The following is a 16,915-nucleotide window of genomic DNA, read 5'->3' on the forward strand; positions in this document are numbered from 1 at the left end:
ATTGGATGCCAATCACTATTGTTTTCTTGTGGTGTGGTCCACTTGAGATTTATATACCTCTCATGGTGAGGCTCAAAGAGCACCGACGAACATCCACGGGGCTAGTGGCAGGGCGAGTAGCCAATCTGTTTGCGCAGCTTTAGATCTCTCACATGTACCCATGCTGCCACATGTAACTATGGGGTGGCCTGGGATTATGCCACGTAATGCAAGGGTGATGATGCAGCTTTGTCAGAACCAGTTAAGTTTGGTTCAAACCAAAACCAATCGCCCTTTTCATATTTATAAACTTTCGATAATTATTGCTTACGTGATAATTTTCAATGTCATTACTTTTAAATTAGCAGTTATCCCTTTTTAATATTTTATGCTTTTTACTAAATGCATTTTTATCTCTAAATTAGTTGCCTATCATGTCGCTAAGAAGATTTTCTTAGTAGTGCATTATCCTCCATATATATATATATATATATATATATATATATATATATATATATATAATATCTCACCTACAACACGGATGTATTATCTGTGCCATGTGGTCTCATCTACACTGATCATCCAAGACTACCCAGATCATGCTCAAACGCTATTTAAGAGGCGGTCGCCGAAAATGTGTTTTTGCTGTATATCACTAGCATACCTCTAAAGAAAATCCCGTGTGATTTCGATTTAGAAATGACAAAAACATAGTTTAAAAATAATGAACACTTCACTCAAAACTCAGTTGAGTCGACTTTAAAACTCGGGCAAGTGCTTTGAATAATCGTACATTTTTAAAAATCTTTTTCAATAATATCCAGTATTCAAATAAATATACAAATCATGTGGAATTGTGCAGAAACAAGTTGAGTTTCAATGAGTTATTCTCGAGTTTTACCCTTTTTTGTATAGTCAGAGTTATGCCCGAGTCATTCCCAGAAAAAAGTCTGGTTAAGTCGAGTTGAATCAGGTGGTTGAGTCAGTTTCTTTCAAGTTTTTAAAACCATGTACCAAAAGAACTACATTTGCGATAGTTTGATGGTGGAGATGGCCCACTTGTCTGAGGTCATGTGTTTGTTGAATTTGGACAGTTGGTCGTTCTTTCATGACCGTCCAATTTCTCAAACATGTAGAGAGCATCTAATGAGTGGACCCACCTGATTCTGGGCCCAATAAATTCAACGATGGGCCTCACTAGATGAATGGCCAAGTCATCCTGCACCGCTCATCCTACGAATCTGGGAAAAAGGGACTGCATGCACGTTTGGTTTCCCTGCCAATTGGCTCAGAAATCACAGTCGATGGCATTGTGTTTGGATAATTAATCGATTTGAATTTCAATACTTGTATTCAATTATCCAAATCTACGAGAAGGCCCAAGCTTAAACCCCAAACCGAGCTTGAGCGGGCCACGTCTTCAAGGCTCGGGCACAACCTGAATTAAAAATTCTCAACCTCGGGCCAGCCCATTATGAAGTTGAATTGATGAGAACTGGTTACTAGTCAGGCCATCTAGAAACCAATGAATCGGTGGGCCACGCTGTTGGAGTTGGGCCCACTTATTTGGGCCGGGCCTGTAGACCACCAGGGCTACCTGATTATTGATACCCAAAAAGAAGTCTGGTCAAGATTGTGAGGCACGTTGTGGACGTAAGAAGGCCCAAAAGTATCACTGATCAAGAAATCCTAGCCACCCAGTTTATCGCTATCAAATGATCGGTTGCAAGTACATGAGTGATCCAATTCAACACGCAAAATCAAGATGTAGGCTGTTATAATATTATAGTGAGATTTATCGGTTATGCTCAATCCACAGTATAATCAAACGGTCTGGATTTTCAAACCATGGGAATAGAGGCCTTGAAATGGACGGTCAGAATGAAAAATGGTTAATGGTGGGCATTCAGCACAGCGAGAGACTTACATCATTGGTAGGCTAGAAGCATATTTGCTCTGATCTTTCTTTTCAATGCATGGGCCTCAACCAAATGTCTTTATCATTTGCGGTGTGTTTGGTTGTAGCAAATTACATAAAAATATTATAAAAATTACACCAAACTAGACTGATTAATCATGAAATATCATAATATTTAGTGTAACCAAACACCGTTAATTAAATGCTAAATCCTGGAAGTTACAATGGCCCAAAAACATTTGATTAAGCAATGTCAAAGGGGTCCAACTATTTCAACCTTGGTTTTACTTTGACAAAAATTCCACACATGTACGCCTACTAAGCTGCTATCACTGTGGGTTTTAGCAGAATATAGGGCTTGCATGATAGCTCTTATTCAATGCCTGGCTTCCCACACGTGTCAAAGATCCAGTCCATTCATCAGGTATCTAACCCTATCAACATGCCATGAACCAAAAATCACGATGGTCCACTAATCAGGCAGGTTAAACTTGCACAATAAAAATGGACAGTTAGAATCAAAGTCCAAAAGTACAAATTCACACAGTAAATGTGCCGATCGCTAGATAAGTGTATAACCAATGGTCAGAGTGTAACCAACCTAATGAGTGGCCCCAATCTCTGATACGTGTGCAATACAGTACTGGAAACCAGCACCTCATAGGAGCTACCGTGCGGGCTCCTGCACTCTATCAAAACCTACACAAACTACACGAGTAAACGAGAGATTATACATTGCTCAACGCTAATATCTAAGCTGGTCATCAAGAACTCAATCGCCTTACACGTGTCACATGTATGGACTGTTCATCTAGTCACTTTCTATTGATATTTAGTTCCTGAAGTTTTTTTTTTTTTCATTGCCTCCTGGATGGACTTCTTCCAGTTTGGGCATCAGTAATTTTCAAGAGTGCTCTGATCAGTGGCTACGATCGCCTGATCGACTTGATTTTGCGGGTGTGCCCGATCCACAGCAAGGGCCAGAACATGAGAGGTCTGGATCTCGCAGCTGGGTGCAGCATCTTAGGAAAGTGAGTGCTTAACAACTGAGACATTATCCATGTCACTGGACCATCTTTCACGTTAAAAATTTTCGCACCACGTGAATTTAGGATACGAATTTTTGGGATAAGAATATAATTTATATTCTATTACCTTCGTAATCCAAAAAAAAAAAAAAACGAAGCCTATTTGAATTTGAGAAATTGTAGGCTGGTGAGCCTTGGAACATGGGTGGGCTATGATAAACAGGATTTTGTGCATGTGGGGCCCGTTACAAAGGCGATCCAGACCATTGATTTGATGTGCCCTATCATGGATAGGGGATTCCCTGAAAATCTTCCTGGTTGGGAGATCCTTTAACCCTTAGATCATTTTCCTATTTTCTGTTGAATGTGGACCGTTGCTTTAAAAGCTTCTTAACCATCTATATGTAGGCCACTGATGGAAAAGTTCCAGTCCTTGAATCTAAGAGGTTTTTGCGTGGATCATCCATCCAAGCTGGGGTTCGCAGATCAACAGTATGGATCATCATACGGTGGGACCCACATGCACAAGTAGTGCCCTGTGAACGGTACCTTTTTGTTGGAACAGGACCCCATAATTCTCCAATGCATGAACAGTTAATTGAAGATTATCCATCACTTGAGAAAATTCCGATGAAGTTTTAACATTTGGATGATTTGATTAAGACTAGCTAGAGTCGCGAAGATCGTATCAGATCAGGAACAGTTAACAGAAATCGTTCAACAAGATTTCGACGGTGGAAATCTCACCCCAGGAAAGTATATGGAGAGTACTTCTTGAGCCAGTGCTTGAAATTCAACATTGCCAGACTGCAAGTCTAGCGAATCCTGACCGATCAACATCTCGGATGACTGTTGTGGCTGCTGAGGGTTGAAAATCACCGAATTATCGGATGTGGGACCCACACTAGGTGGGCCAGGGAAGGTCGTTAGGTAGCGAGGTTGAGGTGGAAGCTCCAACCTTGAGAGGTGAGTCTGGACGTACGCTAGCTCTGCTTGCAAATTCACTACCTGCAAGTACCAAAAACCTGTTAGAGATCCGGTGCAAAGTGGTGTGTGTATAAAATTGTAAAAATTGCGAACACGTGAAAGATCCTGATCATCCATCTGTCGGGCCATGCTGTCTACCAAAAATCTTAATGGTAGGACGGTCTTAGATGGGAAGATTTTCAAATAAGAGCTTGGTATCCGCACAGTTAATTAAAGAAGTCCCCCACCATTAACAACGGGTAGTAGTATTTTTTAATTCCAAAAAATGCCATGCATTACATGGATATAGGTGCCTACTTGGATAACGAATTACCATGGCAATGAACTGTCAAAGTACAATGATTACAAATTGTAATGCATGCCAACCGAAATTAGATTGAGAATTTTCATGTTCAGATATCATGTATAATGAGGTTACTTTTCCATTATTAAGATGTCCAATCAATTGGAAATAAGGTAATTCTTAAATTTGAATGAGTGATTTTCACCGTAATTTATTGTAAATTTATAATGATTATAAATTTCTTTTCCTATTTCTTTTTTTTTTTCTTTTTTCTTTTTTCCTATTTCAATGACATTTGGATTTAACTCCGAATTACATATTTAAATAAGTATGTAAAACTATAATGATAAAGCTTTTACATTTATAATTCACTGTCAGATCAAGCCATTAAATCTTTTTTCCCAACTAAGCATTAATGTCATATAAATACTCCTACCCAACCTATTCAACTCACTCTCTCCAACCTATTCAACTCAATGTCTGTTATCTTTGCCCTCCCTCTCTTCTCACCTTCTGGTAGACACCCCATCTAAAGTGAGACTAAACTACTTTTTAGACTTTGATGGAGCTTCTATACCGGGCAATTCGAGGACCATTGGAAATCTAATCAATCAAATGGGCAGTGTTCTTAACATGTCATGAGAGCAATCAATGAACTTGATTAATAGATTCGAAACTCAATCAATCAAGTCCTGGATGATAATTCAGACCATCTAAAAAAACCCTATTTAACACCTTAAAGTTGTCTTTATCCGTCCTACAAAGCATTGTAAATATGAATAGGTCACATGTTAAAGGTCCCCAATACCTCACAGAAGTAACCAACAAACTCGATCAACAAAATAAAAAAGTATACTCGCAGTGAGCCATCGGCGATGTCATTATCCCTATTTCCGTTTTTTTATCCAATAGGTATCAAGGTACTTATTTTGTCAAACAAAATAGAACCACGTGGATCGTCGGCCCACTACAAGCCGACATCCACCTGACATACTTTTTACCTAACCAAGATCTCAATCCCCTCTCCCATATTCTAAATTCACGGAGAGGAGACAAGTGTTTACCGTCAGCTCATCACGAGCCAACGGTCTCAATTTACAAATGCAACGCAACAATTGCCATTCTAGGGGCCCAAACGCCGAGGCATAATGAGATACAGAGGGAGTTAAGAGAGGCATCAGTGGTGGGCCTTCTTCTCTAAAGAATTCGGAGATTCTTGACTAACGCTAAGGTCATGCCCGACTTAGAAGGCCAACCCCGAAAGAAATAATCTGTTAACAGAATCAAGTTAAGTCAAGAGTAGGGTTGAAATTGGGAATATCCAACCATCCCTTTTGCACAATAAGTGTGTATGGCCTTCCCTTTCCCTTCTCACTTCTCAATCAAGCTCAAATCTTTTTTTCACTCCGCACATTCTGAACATATCTGCATTATCTATTCGCACTTTTATTTTTCTTCATTAGCATTTATTTTTCTTTATTATATTTTGTAACAACCCATTTTTTGTAGGAACCAACCCCACCGTTTGCTTGCGTGTGGCCCACTTGAGTTTTGGATCGGCCTCATTTTTGACCTCATGTCCTCTCATGGCTAGGCCAAGATGATGGACAGAGTGGATTTATAACATCATTAGTGGGACCCACCACATCTATAATAATAATAAAAAAAAAAATATCTCTAATGACGTGCGGAACCACGTCACTGCAGACCAACCCATTCTCTCCTTTCTTCTTTCTTTTGCGTATGGTAATGGGCACCGAACCCTCCCATCAATCGAAACGGTCTACATTCCCCACTCTTCTATTTCGTTACTCACTCCTTTTTATAAAAAGAAAAAAAAAAAAAAAAGAAACAATCGAATCAAAGAGAGAGAGAGAGAGTAATTGGAGCAGGGCTGGATCATCAGATTTTTTAAAGGTACGTGATCTTTTACGAATCTGAAATTTTATATTTCTATGTTTTTAAATTTAAATTTTCATGTAATTTTATTTATAATTAATTAATTAAAATTCATATAATAGGTTAGTTAATCCTTTAATTTTGAAATAAATTATTCTGTATTTTTCGTGTCATTCTAACTCATATATAAAAATTTTAGATGCTTCTGTCTATTAAATTTTTATTATAAAAATTGATATATAATTAATTTAAAATATAAAATTCTTAAGAATTATTAATTTTAAATTATTACTAAAAAATGTTTACGTATATTTATAGTTTCAATTTTTTGTAATTTATGGACTCATTTGAATTGAATTGTTTTACCATCCATAATATAAAATTCACTTTAAATTTATGGATTTATTAATTAATTAAAATTTCTTTATATCTAACTTCAAATTAATCCAGAAATTTGTAGAAAAAAATAAAAATTTATGTTATAAATTAATTAACTTAAATACAAATTATTAGAAAATTTGATGTATATAAATTAAATTTGTAGAATAATTCCTTTTGAACATTTTAAAATTTTAATTTGATGTATGATTAACATTTTGAAATAATTAATTCAATGAATCTAACATATACAAATATATAAATTTAACATATATAAATATAGATATAGGACTCTAGATTAGTTGATTTATTAACCTAAATCAAGAATTACCTTAAGATGTTTAATTGAGTTGTAAATTTATATTATAATTTGATTTGTAGTTACTATTTATAAAATTAATAATAATTACGCTCACTTGGAATACGAATTCAATTCAAATATTAAGAACTAAATTTATATGAAATTAATTAAATGAAATTAAGATTATTTATGAAATTGTTGAGAATTATAGAGTTTGGTGTTTAACGATTAATATAAACTTTAGTATATATGGTTAAATAATTATTTAAGTTAGAATTTTAATATTATAAATTTTATATGATTTTAAAATTTTAAAAATTAATTAGTTATATCAATATATAAAATATAAAAAGAAAATCACAAATTGAGAGATTAAATAAAATTTTCAGAAAAGTCAAAGGCTTTGGCATAATTTTCACACTATTACGAAACACGGTGTGTACCTTAGAAAATTCAAATTTACCGTCGGTTACAGTAAACAGTTCTCTTTTACAATTTTAGAGACTAAATTTTTATCAGCATTAAATTTATGCACCTTGTACAGATTTTGCATTGTAACATAGAAATTATATTTATTAAATTATTTTATTGCTAATTTTAGAATTGTTCATATCATTCATGCTCTTTTATTTTTATTTTAAAAAAATTAAAGAAAGAAATAATGTTTGTATCAGCAAGTAGGGCAATCGTGTCCCTTGGGTGAGAGACCCTAAAGCCAGCAAGTAGGGCAATTATGTTCCTTAGGTAAGAGACCATAAAGCCAGCAATTAGGGCAATCGTGTCCCTTGGGTGAAAGACCCTATAACCTATTGGATCCTTCGGAGTTTCCTCTGTGTACAGTGTATGAGTACAATTGTGTGTATGGACATACGTCAGAAGTACAACTGGAGAAGTAGTCTGACCGGTTAACGTATAAATGGGTCCCTCACCATGAGGTACCGGTGCGTGGGCGTTAATGCAACACGACCATACACTAAGTACGATGTTGTAATTAATCTTGTATGTTTATTTAATTAATTACGTTGAATCATCAACTAGTATCGCATGCATATCATTTTTACATTCATTTTACTTGATGTTAGCATAATTCTTGTTATTATGTTTATTCCAAATATATTACTTACTTCAAGACTTAAGAAATTTAGAACTCTAGATTTGTGTTTAAGATGATCCTGTTGAGTCATTGTACCCACGTTAAATTTAAACTATATAGGTGTCAAGTTGGAATATTTCGAGCAAGCGGGCCTTTATTATTAGTTGCATTAGGTTTAGTTTGAAATTTTAATGTTGATGTAATAAGTTAAGTTACTTAATTTAATTAGTTGTTTTAGTTATGGATGTATGGACAATGTTGCTTCATTAAGTTTAAAAATTTATAATTATCCTCCTTTATGTTATATGCACATAGCCTTGTGGGATTGAGTATTTATTTATGCATTAATGATAACATATAAATTGTAGCTCATGTGTCTGGAATTTGGGTATTGAGTAGCCCTACTCGGGTACCCAAATTTTGGGGCGTGACATATTTGTCTACCTAAAAGCATTTGACTTTGCGAAGTAATGTTATTACCTCTTTTATTTTTATATGCCCGGATCCTCGTGAGTTATGCAAAGCAATACTATATATATATATATATATATATATATATATATATATCGAAATTATGTTGAAACTCCTTAAAAATTATAAAATCTCGTAAAATAGACACCGCATGTTGTGTAGATAGAAAATGGTACCCAATGCCTTCCTCTTTTGTCATCGAGGCCCCTACTCACAATTGACGATCGCAAACTACCCATTAGAGTCACTTGAGTCAGGAAATCTCACAATTCCCCAATGCACAATCAATTTTATCGTTTCTAACCAATCGTATATTCTAAGCTTTATCTAGCTAGTGGCAACTCCAACACCTGAGTCAATCCCACACTCCATTTGCACAATTGATAAGCATAAGGAAAAGTAGCTATGCTTATATGGCAGGACTGTTTATACTTGTCTCATCTTACGAGTTATGGTCTACTGCGAGTATAATAGAAAGAGTGTCACCAAGGTAGTGCACACACTCTCTCTCCACTATTATGGAGTTCGCAGCAATCATTTTAGAGGATAGATTTTTGAACTTCAATTATGAATTTTAGATGTTAAGATTATTTCCCATCATTATGCTCAGTGTTTATATTAAGGTTTGATGCATGTCTTTGATACCATATTTTTGTTAAAACTGAAAATTATGGATTTTCCTCTCCCCTCTCCTTTATTGATAATATTTTGAAAATTAAGAAAAAAAATACTAGTAGTTAAAGGTCTACCCCATTAGATACACTCATTTACTCTAATACACAATAAGTACTAGTGAACACTATGTGCAGGCACATCTATTCCACATAGAGAAATGATGGCCATTGGAGCTTGTAATGGGAATTGAGAGAGGGCTCAAACCAGATATCCAAGAGAGTCGCAATGAAAGTAAGACTTGAAATCTTTTAATAGTGTTGTGATAAATTTTAAAAAGAATATGGGTTAGTTTTAACTCTCATTGATATGATACATGAGTGAACTTAATGAGAATTACCATGCAATTTTCATGGAGATGAAGTTAGACTATCTCTAATTGAATCCTCTACGTATTTGTATAGGTACTGTTGGGGGCCTTGCACAAAACCTTAGGATCTAGCCTCCAAAAACACCAAAATTATGGGATAATTAATAAAGCAATAAAAACAATCAAAGCATAAACCACACGACACAAGAGATTTTTATGTGGAAAACCCTCAAAGAGGTAAAAAACTATGGGACCTCGTCCAGATCAACAATCCACTATAAAGTAAAACGTTACAACCGATCACAAGCACACACCGCATGGATCAAACCTTCATCACTCACGCAGGAGTGGATAAACAGTAAGAGAATAAAAAGAAAATGGAGAGATCTCACCGATTACGAGGACGTGGAAGCGCTAAGACGTCGACTCCCTTCCACAAGCTTCCTCTCTCTCTTTTCTCTATCTCTCTCTCACCTTTGATAACCCTAAACCCTTTAGCAAATCCTTGCAAAGCTTTAAGAAACCCTCTTACATTACCTCTTGCATTTTCGCAGTCCGCATAAGATCCAGACTCAAATCTACATAAGCTCGACTAGTCATGCAGAGTCCTCAACCAATCAAGCGACACCCTCGACCGGTTAAGCACATCCTACGACTAGTTAAGCACCTCGGAAATCCAAAACCACAACTCGCTGGAAAACGAGTCGAGTTAGTCCACGACTAGTCGTGCACCAGCCCTCAACCGATCGAGTGAAGCTCACGACCGGTCGAGCCTGGGGAAAAAACCCCATCAGGTACAAGTTGTTGTCAGATCATATTTCTCTACAACACCCAAATTCTATGATAGTAAGCCATGTTGGACATGCTACTCTGTTCATCATGTTTTACACTTTATTGTTTACCCCGTGACGAAAATTAAGTCAGATTCATAACATAGGTGGGCCACACCATAGGGAAGTTGAATGTATAACATACAAGATAAGTAAAAACTTATATGTTAGGTGGATAGTAACTTATAGTCTAATTGGTTGTAATACTTGTTTATTTTAAGTCTGCAATTTTACTGTTGAAATTTTAAAAAAAAATTTGCAAGTACATGTGTACATATTTAAAATTTTAAAACATTGCATAAAAAAATTTATTTTTAAAATTTAAATTAGAATGAGACTTGTCATGACCCCTTGACACATGAATTAAACAGTACAAAGTAAATTTCGGACCCAATTCATCAGATCCATTGTTCATTAACTCCGCAACTGAATGTCAAGTGATACACAACTAAATTGTAAGGACTCTCTAAATATTCCTTAAATCCAATTGTTAAATACTTCTTAGAGAGTCATTGGGTCCGTAGGACCCTTTGGAGGAATGTTGATCAGCCTTGGAAATAATTCGACCGTCGGATCGACGAAAATCAATCATTAAAAAATCAAAAATCAAGTATTGTGGCCCACCTCAGCTATGGATCTGCCTCATCACTGGACTAATGTCCTAATAAGGACAGTTAATCTTTGATGGATAATGATTTGGAAAAGCTATTAGTTATATAAGTTTTACACAATTGGATTGTTTGTAAATTAGAATAATAAGGATTGGACAAATCATGCATTCATGACATATGGATTTCATCGGGTGTCTAGTCATTGTGTGCACGTACCTTCGGGTATTTTAGCGCGTGACTAGACATCATGTGGCCATCCATTTTGTGTGGAATTGACATGTGCTAGTCATTGTATGCACGTACCTTTATGTATTTTATCGGATGACTAGTCATTGTGCGGCCGTCCCCTTTTATGTCTTGGGTTTCACCCACATTTGTCAGCTAGATGTGCATTCACAAGTCTCAAGAACATTTCATGCATGTATGAATTTAAATAAGATTAGTATATTTGAGTTGAAAGTTGTATGTGTTGTTTTCTATTTGAAACTATACTTGACTATTATGACAGATGTGTAACCTTGGAGGGAATTTCTCACTAAGATGGTCATTCATTCTTTGTGTGTATATACATGTACATTAAATATATGTTGTAGGATTAGAAGACCATAAGAAGGTAAGCAAGGAGACATTAGAGGAGGCGCCCCATTATTGCACAACCGAGTTATTTAATTTAAATCAGTAGTTTGTTATTTTAATTATAGTGAAACTAGTTGAACTCATGTATTGTGGTTTGTTATAAGTCCCTAACTGGGTGAAAATTTAAATGTGTATCTTTTTCCTAAGTTTAATAGTTGGGATTTCGATACAAGAGTACAATACTCGAGCTACAAAATCCGGCACGTTACACATTATTCGTGGATTATGATCAACTTATATATGTACTAGCTTTGACTAATCCTCAGACTAAAGGGCATGTAGGGCGGGTTCTTTATGTAATATGCTTTCCACCACCTCATGAAGTCAATTACAGTAACCTATATATGGGGAGTTGTTGGGTTCATGCATTACAATACGGTTGGGGTATATATGATCCAACGTAGAAGTCACTAGTCTCTTAGGGATACTCTTATGACTAAGATTTGATAGATTAAACAATTCATCAAATAGTACTTTTTCATTAGTACTAGTGCTAAAGGTTTTAAGTGGAGCGTTTTGTTGACCTTTTGTTTTAACCGTTAAATTATTTTCATCGCATTAGATGATGATCCTGACAATTGAGATCTTATGATCTATTACTTCATTTGCATGAGAATTGAATTAAGGGTGGATGGCCATTAGGGGTGTCAATGGGCCGGGCTCGAGCCTAAAAAATCCAAATTTTGAATAGGGCTGACCTGACAGCCCGACCCAAAATAGTTCAAAATCCAGGCCAAGATCTACCCTAGGCTTGGTCCAATAACAGCCCTAACGGCCATGTTCAATGAAGTAATGGAGTCAACTTGGTTATATAGTTAGGTAGGCTTCATAGACCTTAAATATAGTAGGGCATTACCAATTGTAGGGTAATGAAGCACTATACTATAGTGCCTCACTTAGAAATCCCGACTTCTTATAAATAAATCATATTCTAGGAGGAAATGACATATAAAATAGAGCTTTGGATGCCCAAGTCCTGTAGGGCATTATATATCGGTTAGAGAGAGATTTAGGGCATGTTCAATTTTTTAAAGCTTGTGTAATTACCCCTATAAATGGGTAATTATTACCATTTCACCAATTTGATTTTCAAACGAATTTCTGCCTTGGAAATCGGTTCAAAAGAGTTAATTTAAATTTGTGGACCCCAATGTAATTTGTATTATATATCCATTCCGTCCATCCATTTTACCAAAATATTTTGACCCATGATTCAAAAAATGAGGCAAATCCAACACTCAAGTGGCCCACAACAAAAGAAATAGTGGCCCCAAGAGGTTTTTAACGGTAAGTGTTCGATTTCCTTTTTCCCATGGCGTGGTCCACTTAAGCTTTGGATATACCTCATTTTTTGGATCATGCCAGAAATTCAGTTAGCATAATGGATGAACGGTGTGGATAATCAACATGCATCACGGTGTGACTCACAAATATTTTGTGGCCTTCTTCGTTTTTGTGTCTAAAGAGCAGCCAGTTAAATTAAGCACTGGGAATGGTGCTGTAAATATCATGTGAAATAATCATTACCCATTTACCAGGTATTTATCACTGAATTGAATATTCAAACAGGCCATTAAAGAGAGAGGGTGAGAAGATGAGAGAATCCTCTCACATTCCCTTCCCTGTGTCCACATGTCTACATATGTGTGGCCAACTATGTATGCGGCCGTAGCTTCTTTTGGGATTTATCGTATAGGCTTTTCCCCTCCTTTCATTTGGGATATATTTGGGAGAGAATCTTCTATTTTGAAGGTATGGTATCAATAATTCAATGATATTTGTAACGGCTATTAAAGGGTATAGGCTTTTCCCCTCCTTTCATTGGGATATATTTCGGAGAGAATCTTCTATTTTGAAGGTATGGTATTGATAATTCAATGATATTTGTAATGGCTATTAAAGGGTACAGCTAGATTTAAAATCTATGTTTTAGCTAATAGTAAAAACAAGATCACATCTAAAGGATGATCCATAGAGCTTAATAACTTAACTTTTGAAAAAAAAATTACCAAGATTTTAGAATTTGTAATAGCTATTATTCCCTAAGTTTTGTTTTTGTTGTTGTTGTTTTCGTTTTTATTTTGCTTAATAATATTATTCATCTTTTATATTAAAAAAATAATTAAAAAAAAAATCATTACCTAATGCCATAGCAAAGATTGCTATTATGATTGAGCCACATAAGTAAGGTCTTTTTAATCAAATTTTGCTTTCAGTTTAAAATTTTATTAATTTTTATTTTTACGAGGATGGTCTATTTACAAAGCTTCATTGAATTCATTTTTTCTCATCTGCTCTTGAAAGTCTAGATGTTTTAAATCAGTCATTCTCATATATCAAAATATGGTTGTCTACTGATTGGAGATTGTGGGCCACCCTGATTTTAGCGCCACGTGATCTTGATTCTCCGGCCACAATTTGCATAGCTGGCAGCCTCGGATGTTCTACACAAGCGACAATTTGGTGGAAAATAAAGGAAAGTATTTGTTGACGTTGGAATACAATTACTTGAACGTGAACTCTAACGTACAATACTTTCTTTCCTCAATTGAAAACTGGACCAGTCACTTCATAGGTTGGCCATACCCGTGTATTTATTCAGACCATCGACTGTTTCTTAACTTCATAGATGTAACTAAACCATCGACCATCTGGTTTTCAATCAAGGTCATGTTTACTGTGCAGCACAGCTCAAACGTTCTACACAAGATCAGACGCGTTGGCAGGAAAGAAAGAGTTGTATGTGGGTTCACATACAGCGATGTATCTGAAGCTTGTGAACATTTCTTTAAGATAAGGCAAAATGGGAAAATGTATTTTAGTGTTGATGTTCTAGTCAAAGGGCTACAACCCAAACCTTAGTTTCAAGAAAGAAAATGTTATGATTTTTAATCCGAAAAACTCAAGAAATGCCAAAAAGTCCAAAAAGAAAATGTTTAAATTATTTTAATTTCTTGTAAGTGGTGGTGCATCACTCGCATCGGCGTTCGATAGTTAGAACCCTCAAGAAGGCTAACTACCAACGTAGGCAAAACCCTAATTTCACTGCCAAAAAGAAAGAACCCTAAAACATTCAGTGTAGCAGTTGTTTCTCTACTCCATAAGTAGAAATTAAGGGGTGCAAAGCTCCCCAAGTGCACGTTAGTGAGCCATACCTGTTGTTGTAGTGCGAAGATGTGAGAGACACAACCGTAGACAGGATCTCTAAGGCGAGCTTGGGCTTCGTAGCAGATGGTAACGACAGCGTCGAGTCGCTTGTGAGGCGGAATGCGTTGGAGGAGTTTGGAGACGTTGCTGGCACCGAAGACCTTGTGCACCGCAGCGAAGTGGATCGCTCCCTGCTCTGAATCGAAGTATGGTGCAAATATGCAATCGGTCGCACACTTTCGCCGCAGGAACTTGCATGCACCGCAAGGCCCACTACTGCTGGAACTGATACTTTTACTCATCTTTCTTCCTCTTTTCTTTCTTTGTGGTGGTTGGGGGAGCTGTTCTTTTCTCTCTTTATGTGGTAGATAGAGTGCGAGAGAGAGAGAGAGGGGAATGGAGAGAGAGAGAGAGAGAGAGAGAGAGAGAGAGAGAGAGAGAGAGCTGTTCTCTCCTCTCTTTATGGTGTAGAGAGAGTGAGAGAGATCTCCTCGCTCCTCTCTTTTTTCGCGAGACAGAGAGCTTCCTTTTGGGGGTAGACAGAGTTCTTCCTTCCTTTTCTCTGAGAGAGAGAGAGAGAGAGAGAGAGAGAGAGCGGTATTTTTATTTTGAGAGAGAGAGAGAGAGAGAGAGAGAGCGGTATTTTTATTTTTTAGGGAAGTATTTGGTGGTGGGTCTGTGGCCTCTTCTTAGTTTACTCTTTAAAGCCACGCCAACCATCATCCTTTAAAGCAAGGTTGCGTGAAGCAAACTTACGGTACCCTGCTGCTACTAGCAACTCCCAACCGCCACGCCCTTCTCCCCACGTGTGACTCTCACCTTGCATATGCTGACGCCACACCCTCCTCCCCATTTGCGACTCTCACGTAGGCAGGCTTCCAATTCCTGCCCACATCTACATTACAATCTTAGATCCATCATTACTCATTTGATTTGCCTTTTTGGCCTTTTCCTTTGGGTAACTGATCACGTACAGGCGTCTGTGTTGCAACTCCTGCCACCGTACCATCTCGTATGGATCATCAGTACCGTAAAAATGGTATGCTCCGACCTAAAGATCTTCCTTCCTGAAAAACAGGCTGATTCAATCACTATGTGGGCCACACCTGAATGTTAAGATGGATCGTCGGTTTTCCACTGATGTCAAAGATGTAGCGGACCTGATGATTGGAACGGTCTGATTTTTGTCCCACATGATCTTCATAGTGGGGCCAAACGATTTGTTGGTATTGATGTCTGAGAAAAGTGGAACGTTAGCTGGAAAGATAGTACCGTACCACAAGTTCTGGTACATTGTCTGTGCGTGATCAGCTCTCGTCTTTTGATATCCCCTCCTTCCTTACTTCCACGTGACATCCCAAACAGTGCATGTAACTCAGCTACGTAAACGCATTCAATTCGAACTAAACCGTCAAAATTATGGGTCCCACTTTAGATTTATCATGAACCAAAAATTAACATTATGTGGTAAACCGCATTTTGGATTGGTAGTCGTTTATTGGACGGTTAAAAATGAAAATTATCCAATGGTTCTATTTCCACAAATAAGTATCCCTCAATCAAAGGCCAGGATTATTCCACCAATCTGATTTTCTGATAGTATCTTATCGATACTTGGTTCCTCTATTTAGCCGGTTCAATTTGAGTTAATCTATGCTTGTTGTAGCATTTCTAAATATCTGTGTATCAAGCGCCATACATAGCCTCAGTATCAAACAACTCCCAAAAATCAGCAAACGGAGAGAGACCTGGGCTCGATTCCATTTATGTTAATTATCTGGTTTTGGTCTGACCTGAACTGATCAGAAGGGGAGAGACTATTACTCCAATACAAGCATTATTGAATCTTTTTTCAAAAAAAAAAAAAAAACTCTATATATACAGGTCATCCTTGGTGGGGCCCACTTGGTAGACGGTCCCGATTACCATATAATACGTCCATTTATGGAGGCAACAAAACATGATTTGTACATTTCGTAACAATTAATCTACGCTGAGAAAATATTTGTACGGTTGGTTTCAGTATTTGTATTTCTATAGTAGAGCGTAAGAGAGCTGATAAGGAACAAACTGTTGTACGGTGTTGTTCAACAACTACTGCGTGGTCTTTCTCGCCAACATGCCACATGTGTAAGAAATCTGTACCATGCAGACGGTAGGATCCACGTGATGATCTCAGCATCAGGTGGGTCACTCCTTGAAATCGATAGACATCCACTTGCACGGGAAGGATGTCTTTACAAAGATCGCTTGTACGGTTTATGGAACTGGATTGAGTGGTGACCCCAACAGCACGTGGGTGGTGTTAGACACCGCGGGGCCCACCATCTTGTATGTGTTCTATCCACGTCGTCCATCCATTTTCCATCTCA

General features: G+C 36.9%; 1 protein-coding gene across 1 annotated transcript; it reads right to left on the reverse strand.

The window, feature by feature from the left end:
- Positions 1-3,556: 3,556 nt before the first annotated feature.
- Positions 3,557-15,099, reverse strand: LOC131232801 (LOB domain-containing protein 30-like). Its single transcript, XM_058229285.1, has 3 exons — positions 14,958-15,099; positions 14,552-14,907; positions 3,557-3,933 (listed from the first exon to the last, which is right to left on the reverse strand). The coding sequence occupies exons 2-3, from the start codon at positions 14,843-14,845 to the stop codon at positions 3,643-3,645; spliced, it is 585 nt and encodes a 194-aa protein (XP_058085268.1). The 5' UTR covers positions 14,846-14,907; positions 14,958-15,099; the 3' UTR covers positions 3,557-3,642.
- Between the last annotated feature and the right edge of the window lie 1,816 nt (positions 15,100-16,915).

This window comes from Magnolia sinica, chromosome 18, assembly GCF_029962835.1.
Source record: "Magnolia sinica isolate HGM2019 chromosome 18, MsV1, whole genome shotgun sequence".
NCBI lineage: Eukaryota > Viridiplantae > Streptophyta > Magnoliopsida > Magnoliales > Magnoliaceae > Magnolia > Magnolia sinica.

Excerpts from the sequence above, each read along its gene's own strand:
- LOC131232801 (XM_058229285.1), bottom strand. The coding sequence starts at position 14,845 with ATGAGTAAAAGTATCAGTTCCAGCAGTAGTGGGCCTTGCGGTGCATGC. Across the intron at positions 3,934-14,551 it reads TCTTCGCACTACAACAACAG|GTAGTGAATTTGCAAGCAGA; the intron begins GTATGGCTCACT and ends TGGTACTTGCAG.